This window comes from Candoia aspera, chromosome 1 (assembly GCF_035149785.1).
Source record: "Candoia aspera isolate rCanAsp1 chromosome 1, rCanAsp1.hap2, whole genome shotgun sequence".
In the NCBI taxonomy this organism is placed as follows: Eukaryota; Metazoa; Chordata; class Lepidosauria; order Squamata; family Boidae; genus Candoia; species Candoia aspera.
Genome location: NC_086153.1, coordinates 290,243,595 through 290,259,598, shown reverse-complemented (window position 1 = coordinate 290,259,598; position 16,004 = coordinate 290,243,595). Strand labels below are relative to the sequence as shown.

Sequence of the window (16,004 nt, the reverse complement as noted above, 5' to 3'; positions counted from 1 at the left end):
CCTGGCATCTCCCTTTCCATGTAGGGCTCTAATCTGCATTGGATGATCCTAATCATTATTTTCCTAGCATGTGAAATTAAAGGTACTGTATAATAATTTCCATACTCTCTTCTGTATTTGTATATAGATTGACTTTTTCCAATCTTTGGCTACTGTGTTGGTCTCCATATTTTTTAGCATAGTTTTGTTACAACCTTTATTGATTTTTCTTCTGTTTCTTGTCATATTTCTTTAGATATTACCTCAATTCCTATAACCTTCTGGCTTGGTAATGATTAGAGTGCTGATCTAATTTAATTCACTAGTGGCTCTAGTAAATATGCAGTATCTTCTAAGGTATCTTGGTTGTCAACATTTCTACAGTACAGAATTTCAGTATATTTCTTCCATCTTTCATTTTCTTTGAGTCAGTTACTACTGTCCATTAGTGTCCTTTAGCATACCAATTTGAGTTTGGAATGTTCTTCTAAATTCAGGAATATTTTAAAATACTTCCCTTATTTTTCTATGTCTGTTACTGTCTTCAGTGTCTTGACAGAGGTCATTGTAATATCATTTCTTATCTCTTCTAACAGCTTTCTGTAATTCTTTGTTAAGTTCCTTCTTGAGATATTTGTCTTTCTTGGCTTTGGCTTCTCTTCTCTTACTGGTAATTTCCACTCTTCTAATATCTAGTTTGCTGTTTCTTGGTCTTTAGCAGCCTCTTTTCAAACTCATTAACATCCTGTTTGATTAGATTTCACAGTTCCTCTGGTTTCCAATCAGTGAGGTTCAGGACTTCAAAGCAATTCCTGGTGTTCATCTTGAAAATGGTAGGTTTATCTTCAAGATCATATTGTGGAAACTGGTTGGGTCTGTTCTTTCTGTTTAGTTTGATTTGGAACTTGCACATGAGCAGCCCCCAGCTACATCTTTGCTGCTTTAACTGGGCTTTTCCATCTCTTTGTACCAATAATATAATCAAGCTGATTTCTGTGTCCTCCATCTGGTGATGTCCCTGAATATAGGCTCATTTTGGTTGGGTGAAAAATGTGTTAGCAATGAAGAAATCATTTAATTTGCAGAAAAAAATAACTCCTTCTCCTGCTTTATTTTAGTTTTCTGGGCTATACAGTCCAACTTCATTTTCCTCCTTACAATTTCTAATTTCTAAATTTGGCATTCCAGGCTCCAACCATAATCAATACACTTTGCTTGCATGTTTGGTTGATTTCAGATTAAACTTGAACATAAAACTCATCAATCTCCTCTTTTTCTACATCAGTGGATAGCATAAACATGGACAATAATCACCTTTAAGGGTTGTCCAGAAAGCCTAATGGAGACTGTCAGTAACTGCCTTGTATCCAAGAATTATCATAGCTATATCCTTCTTTATTATGAAAGCAATGCCCTTATTTCTTCAATCTTCGTGTTCTGAGAAGAAAACAGTATGATCTTCTAAGCAAAAGTGTCCAATTCCAGTCCCATATCATTTTGCTGATGCCTAACATTCAATGCGTAGTTGATTCATTTCATAGTTCACTGTATTGAGTTTTCCTATGTTCATACTCCTTATGTCCATGTTCCCACTATAATTCTGTCTTTTGCAACTTTAGATTTTCTTTTCCTGCCTGGCAACATCCGGAAGTTGACATTCCAAAGTCTATAACCTACCCAAACCATAAAACATCATTAGTACTCTGAAAGATCCTCAGCAGTAACTCATTAACAAGTTGAGTGCCATGCAACCTGAGACACCCATTATCATCATTTTATCTTGTTTATCCATGTGATTTTCTTGGTAAAATACAAAAGAGGTTATTGATGCCTTCTCCTGCCACAATATGAAATGATGACCTTCCATGTCACTAAAGTGATCATCTACCTCCGGCATCTATATTGCTGCTGCCCAATATAGGTGTCTGCCTCCTTTAGCTGGGCTGGGATGACCTTCTGACCTTCGGTGACCTTGCTGGGAGTACATACAGTACTCTTGGTATAGAGTCCTAGCATTCTTTGCTTATCCCTCCCAGGACTGCCATCCCCCCTCCCCCATAATGAGGTGGCATAGCAGAACATGGGGAGGGATATTATTACTGCAATTGTTTGCATTTTTATAACTTTGCTGTTTTGTTGGTTTTATTATTTGCTTTTTTTTAATATAGTCATGCACTGCTTCAAAGAACTCAAGCAGCTGAAACATAAATAAATAGCCCAATGGACAAAACAGTGTACTCACTTAATTGGCTTATTTATTTTTATTTGATTTGTGCCCCTTTTTTCTATTCATGCAAAGTGTGCTAACTGCAAATTAACAGCTATACTTTCTTACTTTCACTGCTGAATAGATTATTCATTTTTGCTGCAATTCATACAAAACTGATGGTTAGTATCACAGCTTTCCTTGATAAAAGCAATTTTTAAAGAAACTCCCCCCCACATATGACAGCATAAGCACAGTTTCTCAACTGAATCTGTGCCACCCTTAGTCACACACAGCTGGTGTTTCCTCACTAAAAAACCCTCTTCATAAACAAGAAATCTTGATGTATTGTAGCTTGTTTCTATTAATTTGCATTGCTTCTGCTACAATAAATTGTCTGTGGTTATTCTGATTAAATACTCAACCTAGCATGAATGCTTGTCAGCCTGGCAGAAGAACCTAGAACTCTTTAGAGGTTTCCTAGGGGAGCAGACCTGGCTGCCATTTGAAAGGTTTTTTTTAAAAAAAAAAATCTGCTATCAGAAAAATTGAACAAGCAACTAAGAAGTAATGCCTGCTGTCTTCAGAGCAAAGCAGCAAAGATTTAGAAATCTTGGTTTGATCTTAAACATTTTTATACTCTGCCACTCATCAACTAAAGTAGCTTTAACAACTTAATAACTCCAAGTTATTATATATCTAGAGAGCCAGAGCAGGCTCTAAAAGCTGAAGATTGTGAATTTTAGATTTGCTACTACTACTACTTTCTTACTAGATCAGAATTTTCTGTCAATTGATTTAACTTATAGTAAAAAAACAGTCACATACATAATCTTGCACGGATCTTTTCTGACCACATACCTGTAAACATAACAAAAGGAACTAAAAGATTATATTCATACACGCCATGTTGTACTAGCAATATCAACTGACTTAGAGGAAAAAATACATGCTATATTGGTACTATAGTAAAGGTAAAGGTTTCCCTTGACGTAAAGTCCAGTCGTGTCCGACTCTAGGGGGCGGTGCTCATCTCGGTTTCTAAGCCTTGGAGCCGGCGTTGTCCGTAAGGACCCGTCCGTGGTCATGTGGCCGGCATGACGACTCGGAACGCCGTTACCTTCCCGCCGAAGCGGTACCTATTGATCTACTCACATTTGCATGTTTTCGAACTGCTAGGTGGGCAGGAGCTGGGACTAGCAACGGGAGCTCACCCCGCCGCGCGGTTTCAAACCGCTGACCGTCCGAACGGCAGCTCAGCGGTTTAACCCGCAGCGCCATCGCGTCCCTGGTACTATAATGCACACTATATTGTCCCATTGTATCTTACAGATCCAGAATGTAACCCTAAAACTAAACTTACATATTTAACTGTTAATGACAGTATTTGGGCATCTATGCATCCCAAATTGCAACATTCCTTTAATGCTGGCCTGTAACTACATTCTGTGATTTTTTTTAAAAAAGCTGCATTTTATGAAGTTACAGAAACCTAACCATGTTTTGGAAATCATAAAAGGACTGTTTTCTTATCTGTCAGATAAAAAGAAAATGGTAATTGCTGCAGAATCTTGAGAATGTAAATTCTTTTGGAGAAAGGAAAAAAAAACAAGCCTGTAACAAGGCTGAATTCCCTTACACTTAACAGTCTTCTTCTTTTTCTTCTTTTGGTGCTATAGTTTTAATTTTCCAGTAGAAAACCTGGTGATGGTAAGAATTACATATTGTATATTCTGGGTTCTCCATCAGATGCACACCAAGCCTTTAGCACCATGCCTTCCTATTTTAACAATGAAACTCAGTAATTTCAATACATTTTAGAACTGACCTCTCATGCTTTGAAGAAATCTAACTTTGCTATACAGTATATGGCACTATTGTTTTTCAAAGCTGAGGTAAAAACCCACAAAGTTACTTTATATGTCATTAAATTTCAACATACTAAATGCAAGGCAATTTGCTTTTGAAAGTTATGCATTATATCGTAATAATAAATGTGAAGCCAGGGTTGTCTGGTTTCACACATCACATTAAATCATGATATTTATATCATGTTTTGTTGCACAATCTACATACTTAACTATCCCACAGCCGAAGAACTACATACCACAATGGGACAACTTTATTATGGTGAGCACTTTGGGAATCTAACATATCAATAAGATTTCAAGACATCATATAACACTATTTTATTATGGCAAAATTTTAAGAAAGAATATCTCTTGTTTTTCTTGAAAAGCACAGAAGCAAGCATGAATAACACATATACAATTACTATTAACCAAAATGTTTATCTGCTTCAAGGTTCAGCCATGAGTTCCTATTGTGAACTGCACTAAGATATCAGCAGCATTTATTATGAGATACTTTCTATGTGGTGTTTCACAACTTGCTCGGTGATTCCCATTAGTGTCAGTCAAGCAATTAATTCCAAAGCAGTGGTTTTAAAAAATTACTCCTTTATCAAACATTAATGCAATATTAATGTTTAATAAATTGATATATACTATTTTTTCGTCTTCAGTGCCTGAAAACAGATGAGCAAAACAATTTTACTGTAGTAGTTCTCAGATCTGCACAATGCCTTCTAAACTTGCTTTATCAATCTCAATTGTATGCTTATTTTCTATGAGAACTAGCACATTCCACAAATATATTCCATGCTCACTAATACTGTATTATTTCATTATCTGTCAACATTTGAATCCAGGGAAAGGGAGCCCACTATTTTTCTGAGCATTTAGTTCTATTGCCAGACTGTGGCAATAGATCTACTTCGCAGAGTTGTTATAATGGAGAAAAACAGGAGGGCATGCTACGTATGCCATCTTGGGCTCATAGAAGAAAGGTAAGATACAAATCAAACGTATACATGAATAAAATTGGAATCTGCCTTTGTGTAACTTAAATATATTATTCTATGTCCTGCATTTTGGAATGGTAGAACAGATCATGATTTCCTTCTGTGTGACATTTGTTCAGGTATTTGAAGAATGTTTTCTTATTTCCTCTACATCCTTTCACCTCTTTATGTAACTTCTGGAAAAAAAATTCTCTTGTGTTTTCACACTTCCTTAGTTTTTTCTTATTTTTGTAGTTTTTATCTTTGTCTTAAATCTAATAAAATTCTTATAAAAAAACAAAGATGCAGTAAGAGCATCTATAAAAAAAATAAAAAAACATAATAGCTAAAAAGAAAAAAAATTAAAATAAATTAAATCATTCCATTCATTTCTAAGTGTTACAAATATTTATAATTTTAGAAATATTGTTAAACATACTGGTGTCTCCCAGCCTAAACTCCCTTATCAGTAGCACTGGAATAAAAAACAATAAAACAGGTTTACTAATAATTAACAAAAGTTTACTAAACTTTTATTAATTACTGCAAGGTATGCTGACGACTAGAAATACAAGATAGTACAATATAGCCAAGGGTTTCAATTATATTTTAAGAAGGCATGCATAAAAATACAGATCTAGTAAGCAATTCCACTAAGCTCTGTGAACAGACTGATATTCAAGTCAAATATACAAGGAGATATATGCATGCATCAAATCCTAAAATTAAACCTTAATTCTAAGAATACAATTTTAGTGTTCCCATCAGTGATTATACTAAAAGAGCACACTTCATAGATGTACAACAGATATTAATATTGCAATTAAAAATAATAATTTCCACATTTTCTTCAGCATTCTTATTCAAAGAATCCTGGAGAGGAAAAGAATTTATACTTTACTATATTATGTAAAACTGCCTACTGAAGCCACAGTACTGCTGCCTCTTCCCCCTAGACCACTAGTTTAAATCGATCCTTAAAGAGTAATTAGTAAGATGTCTATTAATACCCGAAACAATTCTTCAATGGTCACTTACCGGTTCATTTGTTGCCAATGCAAGGGCTACGTTTACTGAAAAAAGGAGAAAAAGAATTTAGCAAGATTCTTGCAGCGTTAACCTCAAAAGTTCAATCAGCTGAAAGAAGGAATGTCTCTAGACTGCTGTGCTGTCATTTAAAAAAAAATTCTGGGCAATGAATCACTGAATTGTAATTAATCTAATTCACAGCCAATAGTGCTGAAAATAATACCTTGGAAAACAATCTTCATACTGTCAACGATGGGCAACATGCTGTTACCTGACAACTGCATGGGGTCTTGATCTCTATTTATTTATTTATTGAGAGAGAGCATAAAATCTATAAAGTCTCATGATGATTCACAGCAATTCAATAAATAATAATTAACACAACCAAAATATAAGACAAAGATTAAACACCATAATTAATTTGAAATTTAAAAATGATGGTAATTCACTAGTCACTCTATTGAAGAATTCCAACTTAAGTACCTTCCCAAAAATTAAGACGGATGACAGTGTGAATCTTAATTCTAGGGGAGTCTATTTTGTAAGGCTGGAGCAATGACTGAGAAACAGCACCACCTGGCCTCTGTTCCCCTCACTTTACAAAAAGTGGGATATAACCCAAAGCTTCTCCCGAGAGGTATACACCAGGTAGGATGATTCAGGTGGGCAAAGGCAGTTTGCAGGGACCTGGGGACCGAGCCAGGCTTTATAAGTTAAAATCAGCAACCAGTGCAAGGTCTGGAGCACCTGCCAACAACAGAGCCACTGCATTTTGTACCAATTTCAGTTTCTGGGTGGTCTTTAGAGGCAGCCTCTTGTAAAGAGCATTGCACTAATATAGTTGGGAAGTGAGGAGGACATGAGTTAAGGCTCCAAGATCTTTGCAATCCAAATAACACACTGGCACATTAGGTGAAGCTGGATAAAAGTCCTTCTTCCCCACTCCAGTACGTATTAAAAAAAGGTTCATTTCAAAATAGTATTCTAATAAATAATGTTGTTGACAGTCCACTGTACCCTAGTGCAACTACTAAGAAAAAGAAGCAGGTAGAAAGCCAATCTGCAAGCTCAGTAATACTCAAAAGTCCAAGCTGGACAAAAAAATTGTTGTAATCCCCTTTTGGGGCATCCTAACCAGAGTTTGAGAGCTCCTAATTGTGGATTAGGCTGATCCGTAAACCCAACCACTGCGTTTTATTAACCATGGATTATTTATTAAGGGTAAACCCAGCCACTTTTATAATGTGGGGTGAATCAAGACACTGTGTATGAGAAAGAGGACAGTTTTGAGGTCTAAAAATAGAAAATCAAAATAATATCTTCCTTTAAAAATGGCAGAAACCTTGAAGTAATATTTATCTTATTCCCCAATGCCACTGTTAATTTACTACTTTGCTGTTGTTTATTCGTTTAGTCGCTTCCGCCTCTTCGTGACTTCATGAACCAGCCCATGCCAGAGCTTCCTGTCGGTCAACACCCCCAGCTCCCCCAGGGACGAGTCCGTCACCTCTAGAATATCATCCATCCACCTTGCCCTTGGTCGGCCCCTCTTCCTTTTGCCTTCCACTCTCCCTAGCATCAACATCTTCTCCAGGCTGTCCTGTCTTCTCATTATGTGGCCAAAGTATTTCAGTTTTGCCTTTCATATCATTCCGTCAAGTGAGCAGTCTGGCTTTATTTCCTGGAGGATGGACTGGTTTGATCTTCTTGCAGTCCAAGGCACTCTCAGAATTTTCCTCCAACACCACAGTTCAAAAGCATCGATCTTCCTTCTCTCAGCCTTCCTTATGGTCCAGCTCTCGCAGCCATATGTTACTACGGGGAACACCATTGCTTTAACTATGCGGACTTTTGTTGTCAGTGTGATGTCTCTGCTCTTAACTATTTTATCAAGATTTGTCATTGCTCTTCTCCCAAGGATTAAGCGTCTTCTGATTTCCTGACTGACAGTCAGCATCTGCAGTAATCTTCGCACCGAGAAATACAAAGTCTTTCACTGCTTCTACGTTTTCTCCCTCTATTTGCCAGTTATCAATCAAGCTGGTTGCCATAATCTTGGTTTTTTTGAGGTTTAGCTGCAAGCCAGCTTTTGCACTTCCTTCTTTCACCTTCATCATAAGGCTCCTAAGTTCCTCTTCGCTTTCAGCCATCAAAGTGGAATCATCTGCATATCTGAGATTGTTAATGTTTCTTCCAGCGATTTTAACTCCAGCCTTGGATTCCTCAAGCCCAGCATGTCGCATAATGTGTTCTGCATACAAGTTGAATAGGTAGGGTGAGAGTATACAGCCTTGTCGTGCTCCTTTCCCAATCTTAAACCAGTCCATTGTTCCATGGTCTGTTCTTACTGTTGCTACTTGGTCGTTATACAGATTCTTCAGGAGGCAGACAAGATGACTTGGTATCCCCATACCACTAAGAACTTACCACAATTTGTTATGGTCCACACAGTCAAAGGCTTTAGAATAGTCAATAAAACAGAAATAGATGTTTTTCTGAAACTCCCTGGCTTTTTCCATTATCCAGCGGATAATGGCAATTTGGTCCCTAGCTCCTCTGCCTTTTCTAAACCCAGCTTGTACATCTGGCAATTCTCGCTCCATGAATTGCTGAAGTCTACCTTGCAGGATCTTGAGCATTACCTTACTGGCATGTGAAATGAGTGCCACTGTTCAATAGTTTGAACATTCTTTCGTGTTCCCCTTTTTTGGTATGGGGATATAAGTTGATTTTTTCCAATCTGATGGCCATTCTTGTGTTTTCCAAATTTGCTGGCATATAGCATGCATTACCTTGACAGCATCATCTTGCAAGATTTTGAACAGTTCAGCTGGGATGCCATCATCTCCTACTGCCTTGTTATTAGCAATGCTTCTTAAGGCCCATTCAACCTCACTCTTCAGGATGTCTGGCTCTAGCTCACTGACCACACCGTCAAAGCTATCCCCGATATTGTTATCCTTCCTATACAGGTCTTCTGTATATTCTTGCCACCTTTTCTTGACCTCTTCTTCTTCTGTTAGGTCCTTGCCATCTTTGTTTTTGATCATACCCATTTTTGCCTGGAATTTACCTCCGATGGTTCTAATTTTCTGGAAGAAGTCTCTTGTCCTTCCTATTGTATTGTCTTCTTCCACTTCCGCGCATTGCATGTTTAAAAATAATTCCTTATCTCTTCTGGCTAACCTCTGGAATTTTGCACTTAATTGGGCATATCTCCCCCTATCACTGTTACCTTTTGCTTTCCTTCTTTCTTGGGCTACTTCTAGTGCCTCAGCAGACAGCCATTTTGCCTTCTTGGTTTTCTCTTTCTTTGGGATGTATTCTGTTGCCGCCTCCTGAACAATGTCGCGAACCTCTGTCCAGATTTCTTCTGGAACCCTATCTACTAAGTGCAGTCCCTTAAATCTATTCTTCACGTCCACTGCATATTCCTTAGGAATATTAGTGAGCTCATATCTAGCTGATCTGTGGGTCTTCCCTAATCTCTTTAGTCTGATCCTAAATTGTGCAAGAAGAAGTTCGTGATCTGAACTACAGTCAGCTCCAGGTCTTGTTTTTACCGGCTGTATAGATGTCCGCCACCTTTGGCTGCAAAGGATGTAGTCAATCTGATTTTGGTGTTGTCCATCTGGTGAAGTCCATGTATAAAGCCATCTCTTAGGTTGTTGGAAGAGAGTGTTTGTTAAGCAGAGTGAGTTGTCTTGGCAAAATTCTATCAGCCTATGTCCTGCTTCGTTTTGTTCTCCCAGGCCATGCTTACCTGTAATTCCAGGTGTCATTTGACTGCCCACCTTAGCATTCCAGTCTCCCGTGATGAAAATAACATCTCTTTTAGGCGTGTTGTCCAGTAGGTGCTGCAGATCCTCATAGAACTGCTCTACTTCAGCTTCTTCAGCATCTGTGGTTGGGGCGTATATTTGGATCACTGTGATGTTAGATGGCTTGCCCTGAATTCAAATTGAGATCATGCTATCGTTTTTTGGATTGTATCCAGGCACTGCTTTAGCCACTTTACTATTAATTATGAAGGCTACTCCATTTCTTCTGTGGTCCTCTTGTCCACAGTAGTAGATCTGGTGGTCATCTGATGTGAAGTGGCCCATTCCAGTCCATTTCAGTTCACTGATGCCCAAAATGTCTATCTTTAATCTTGACATCTCACCAATAACCACATCCAATTTGCCCTGGCTCATAGATCTGACATTCCAGGTTCCAATGGTGTGTTGATCCTTAGAACATCGGATTCGCCGTTCACCACCAGCACCGTCGGCCGCTAGCCGTCCTTTCGGCTTTGAGCTAGCTGCGTCATCACGTCTGGGGCTAGTTGAACTCCTCCTCTGTTCCTCCCCAGTAGCATTTTGACCATATTCCGACCTGGGGGTCTCATCTTCCGATGGTATACCGACATATCTCTGGTTGTACTGATCCATTTAGTTTTCACGGCAAGAATACTGGGGTGGGTTGCCATTACCTTCCCCAGGGATCGCATTTAGTCTGACCTCTCTGTCATGACCTTCCTGTCTTGGGTGGCTCTTCACGGTTTAGCTCATGGCATCATTGAGGTGCTCAAGCTCCAGCACCATTACCCTAAGATTTTTATCAGCCAACAGCCCCTGCTTCCTAAACCTTTCCTTGAAAAATAAGTGATTTTTTTTAGAAACAAAAAACTAAGGAAAAGTACAAAGGAAAAACTATTTGGAATAAAAATGCTGCAACTCTGAAGAGTTCAGGGATATAATGAAACTGGAGGATGCAACTGCTAGCAAGAAAGAAGCAAACTGAATTAGCTGTAAGCCTTTAAGCCACTGGAATGTTAGAATGAAATTATGGAAATGGGCTTGGGATTTTGCTTGTCTGTCCTTCAGTGTAATAACCCTCGGAGAACAGAACAGGGCTAAATTTGGTGTGGAGGAAGAAGCCAGCAAAGAAAGATTTGATTTTAAAAATTGGTCAAATCTTTCTGGAAGTTGAAGAGAATCACCCTTTTTTCTGACAAATTATTTATTAAAGATTACAGTTTACAACAATAAAAGCTAATACAAACTAAAAAAAATAAAAGAATAAAAAAAAATAGAAGGTGCAGGAAAAAAATAGAAAGAAAACTAGAAAAGAAGGAAAAAATAAGAAAATAGTAAAGAAAAAGAAAATATATAAAGAAATTACTCCCCACCTTCATCACAAGTATAAACAATTTTAGTAACTTATATCTTCTCTTAAAATACAACAAATGATTTCTTCTTCCCATATTCCATCTCTTATCTATAAACAAGTCCTTAAAACAGGGTTTCTCAACCAGGGTTCCATGGAACCCTAGGGTTCTGTGAGAGGTCACTAGGGGTTCCCTGGGAGATCATGATTTATTTAAAAAATTATTTCAAATTCTGGCAACTTCACATTAAAGAGGTAAGTTTCATTCTTTATTTTTAGTTTAAGAACACTGTTAATGCATATATACAGGCCTACACAAGAAACGAATATAATTTTGTAACTTCTGGCCTATATTTGAGCCTGATATGCAGGGTTCCCCGAGACCTGAAAAATATTTCAAGGGTTCCTCTAGGGTCAAAAGGTTGAGAAAGGCTGCCTTAAAGCCTCGTCATTTCAATCCTGATGTCAGCAAAAGTCCATTAAGGGTTACCAGAGATAACATATCTATTTAACCTTGATCAAATAAACCAACTTTATATTCCTTTTACTTCTAACAATCTTAATCTTTAGACCCTTCAAATAATGTCCTAGAACACTGATTTCTTTTCATTTTTTCTTTGCCCCTTCTCACAAAATTCTTCAAAGCTTTAACAAGCCTCTTTTGTAAGTCCAATATTGGAAAATTATCCAAGGTCACTCTCTTGGTTTATTTGTATAGCCCTTTTAATTATTAAGACATCAGCTGGTTTATTTTGTATATCCAGTGTAACATCTTTTTCCATATCATTGTTGTAGCCTGTCCTTTTCAAATCCACTTTCAGTTCAGTCTCCATCTTGTCAGGTAAAATTGGCTCCTCTTCCATAACATCTTTTAAACACAGTCTGTCTATAGAGTCAGACACTCTATAGATTAATTTCTGGGTCCATTGCTCAAAAATATCCTTCAACATGTCTAATGTTAAAATATTTTGCTTCATTCTGAATTTGTAAATTGAATTTAAGTGCTCTCCTTTAATTGTAATCTTTAGTTCCTTCTAGTTCTCTCTAGTGTCCAATTTTTAGTCTTATTTTTTTTAAAAGAATTTTAAAAAAAGCATTTTCCCACAGGAAGGATTCTTTACAATTACTTCCAAAATCTTATTTCAAATTTATCTGGACCCTTAGTCCATCTATAACTTTCTAAAATCAAAGTTTTAATCACCCTTTTGCTGTTTATTCCAAAAAAAATGTATTTTAAGTCCTTAAACTTGTATTTAAAACTTCTTTCACTAAGGATTGAAGGAAGTTCACCCAGTGCTGTCAAATTTGTTGATCAAAGCTGAAAAGGAATTAACAGGCAATTTCCAAAAGTGATTAGAAAAGGAAGTTTGTGAACCCAGTGTCCTTTCAAAGATGCCAACTGCATTTTGAGCAAGATGGCTATTTCCTCGTCTTCCAGGACTCTAAACCTGCTGGAGACTGCTATCTTGTGGTCTCCTTGCAAGAAGCAACTGTCTGGAGTACTTGTGGGCAATCTCAAATCCTCTCCTTGTCCAGAGAGGAATTACGAAGAGCCAGTCTACTTCGTTCTGCTGCAGTCATCGGCTCCGCTTTTCGCGGAGTTGCCTCGTTCGCCATTCTTCCCTGGAAGTCTCACAAACATTCCTGAAAAGATTCCCCAATGCATTCCTATGGGAAAGACAGTTGGGCAGCAGATCAGAATGCTGCTGACTCCTCCATTTTCAGCTCCCTTTATCCTTTCCTTACTGATCACATGACACAAAGCAGAATATACACAGCCCACCTTGTGCTTTCCTGTGAACACATACACACATAGGTGCAACACAAGAAGAGAACAGACACCCCTCCCGTGCACAGGCACAATGCACATGCATTTACTCTTGTCACACTCTCATACTTACACACACTCGCACACAAGGAAGTCATATGCATCCACTCTGATTAGTCTCTGGAAAGAAAAGTGCGCGTGCACACACCACCTTAAGGCCTCCTATGGCACTGTTGATAAAAGGGCTGGAAAGACTTTCAGACTTCATGCTCTGCATAGTTTCCCTACCTCAATTCCATGGATGCTGCCTGGAAAGCAACATTCCAAAACTTATCACTGGAGGGGTAAGAAGAAATAGCGAACTCTTTTCAACCAGGGTGCTATTTATCTGCAGTCTGACCCTAAATCTCTCTGTCTCCTTCTTCCTAATTTTTAGGCCAGGAAATGAGGCAAGTTAGACAAGACAAAGTGTTTGCAGGACATTAGGTTGGTGGCCCAACACACCTGGCAGGTGGATTGTTGGATGACACAGAAAAAAATCTTCTGCTTAAGGACAAAACATCTTAATTAGCCTTAAAAAAAAACTACTCCCTTTGATAATGCTATTCCTATATCATTTGCTGCCCTGAGTTATGTATATAAAAGGTGGGATAAAAAATATAATAGTAATAGTAATATAATAACTGGAATGTATACATTATAAAAACGTTAAGCACATATATACAGGAATCACATACCAAATATAACATGAACAACTTACCAGCCGTTGTGGACTTTCCTACGCCCCCTTTACCAGAAGCTACAAGCAGCACTTGCTTAACTCCTTCAATCTGCTTTTGCTTCGGAAGCCCTCTAGCCATGATCTTGAAACGCTTGTCTTGGAGGACGCCATCCTTCGTACGTGATGACTTAAAAAAAAAGCAAGAATGTACACATTCAAGGGCTTGATTTTATGCACTGCAGTTCGCTGATTTTAAAAAATTATAACCTAGGAAGGTCTCTCATCTTACAGCTGATTGCCTGCTATTCTTCTTGACCCTCTTAGAATTCCACAATATTGCTACACAATCACTGCTGTTGTGTATGAGAGCGAGCCAAATATCACACTTAAGAAATAAGCGAGACAAGGACTGGGCAATAAAAGCCTACCATTTTTTTCAAATTTACCGCCACCAGGTTTAGCAGCCTTACGGAGAAGAGATTGCCAACCATTTATCTTGTTTGAAATCCCCTTCGGTATTAACAGAAGTTATTCTCGTGTAGCTCCCTGCAGTTTTCTGCAAAGGAAACCCCAGTACCGTATACAATTCACCGCTCAGATGAATCTGGCGGCTAATAGTTAAAACGATAGAGCTGCACTCCGTCAGAAAAACACCCGCCCTAACTCCTACAGGAAATGAAGGTAACTAACCCGGAAGGGTCGCCGGTGAGAAACAGATACCGGGTACTTCCCGACCCCAGTTCTTGCGAAACCACTTCCGGGATAATGAAGATAGAGCGGCACTTGTTTTTGATCTCGGGGACTATAGAGGTTATTGGCTAGAACGGCGCTTGCAAGTGGCAGAGGAAGTGACAGTAAAAATGCTTCGAACATTTCCCTCGCTTACTGCGCTTAATTTAATACAGTGTTTCTCAACCTTGGCAACTCAGCATGCTGGCTGCGGAATTCTGGGAGTTGAAGTCCACACATCTTAAAGTTGCCAAGGTTGAGAAACACTGATTTAATGGGTTACTTCCTTCCTTACTGGAAGGGTCTTGAACCTTTTAAGGACTGCGAGGGATTTTAACCTTTTCCAGCTTTTCCCATCATACAACTACGGAAGGATACATACAAGAAACTGCCTCTGCAATAAGGGTGGAGACTTCTGCCACCACATCTGAGAATTAGGAAGGCAAACGTCGCGAGCGCCCAATAGGCATGCTTATTGGCACAGAACAGGCGGGACGCAGAGGCAAGAGTCCCCAGTCATTCAGGCCTTTTCGTGCTTCATTCACCCGAAAACGGACGGAGTAAAACGCGCTCACCGCTTCTCCCCAGCGCGGTTGGAGCCACTGAGATTGTGCACACTAAGCAGCTCCGCCGCAGGATAGCAATCCCTAGCGCCGAAGTGAGAGCTCCAGCCGCGTCTCATTTCCGCCCAGACACTTACGCTGTGCTTGGCCAAACCTCAGATCAGCCCCTGGTTTGAAAAGTAAGTCACCGGACCCAGGGGAAACAGAGAAGAGAGATAAGTTGTAAACCGGAGTGGTATTTCTTTCGAGACGAGAGCCCGTCTTTTCCCCGGTTAGTTCACCTCGGCGTAAAGGTAATTTCACTAGGTTCATGCAAGCGCTGGGATGTAATGTCGGCTGGGGGCTTCTAGGCGATGAGCGCCTCAGGAGTGCCCTCCGGTGTCAACAAGCGGTAATTAAAGTAACCTTGCAAGGGATGCACCCCCAATGTATTAATCCCTAAAGTACCCTGCTATTCATGGCATCGATTTTAATTTTAAATTGCCTTTTAAACTGTTCAGTTCTTTTTCATCCATCCCATCTTCTCCCCCCACTCAGACAAAGAGCAAGTGACCCAGTGCTGTTGAGCTACTTTAGCCAAGAAAGGAAATACTTTTTAAAAAATGGTTGGAAGTAGTGCCTGCTGCTTAGGCTGCTTATATGTAAAAGATGGAGTCAGAAACACTTAATAAATTCCCTCTACAGTACAAGACTATTAAATGTAGTTCTTTGGGTAATCCTGTTTTCCCACAGTAGCTAGGTCAAAGGTTGAAAAAACTATACCCCAAATGAAGTTCCCAAAAGTCTGGGTCCCTGTCAATTTCGTGACTCCTATCAGAAAACCCCTTTTTTTAGCCTCCCACTAGCAGGGTGCTCTATGGGGCCTCCCCCACTCTAGATTTAATTCAATCCATGACACTTCTTGTTCTGAACAGGGTACACATTTTACTTTCTTGCTTTCAGAACCAAAAATTGAGAACAGCTTTATTTTACTACTTGCATCAAGTGACAACCATAAACAACTACAACCAGATTTA

General features: G+C 39.0%; 1 protein-coding gene across 4 annotated transcripts in view; it reads right to left on the bottom strand.

Moving 5' to 3' along the window:
* Nucleotides 1-15,128, bottom strand: part of NUBPL (NUBP iron-sulfur cluster assembly factor, mitochondrial) — a 65,746-nt gene extending 50,618 nt beyond the window's left edge. For 3 of the 4 annotated variants that reach the window (XR_010066909.1, XM_063290026.1, XM_063290027.1), the window contains exons 1-3: nt 14,125-14,352; nt 13,736-13,883; nt 6,066-6,100 (exon numbers count right to left, since the gene is read on the bottom strand). Coding sequence is in view for 3 of the 4 variants with exons in the window: in XM_063290026.1 (XP_063146096.1) it covers nt 6,066-6,100; nt 13,736-13,883; nt 14,125-14,187 (246 nt within the window). In the remaining variant the exon portion in view is untranslated. Of the gene's footprint in view, nt 1-6,065; nt 6,101-13,735; nt 13,884-14,124; nt 14,353-14,970 lie in introns of those variants that run through there. The other variant, XM_063290028.1, reaches the window with a different exon arrangement.
* Between the last annotated feature and the right edge of the window lie 876 nt (nt 15,129-16,004).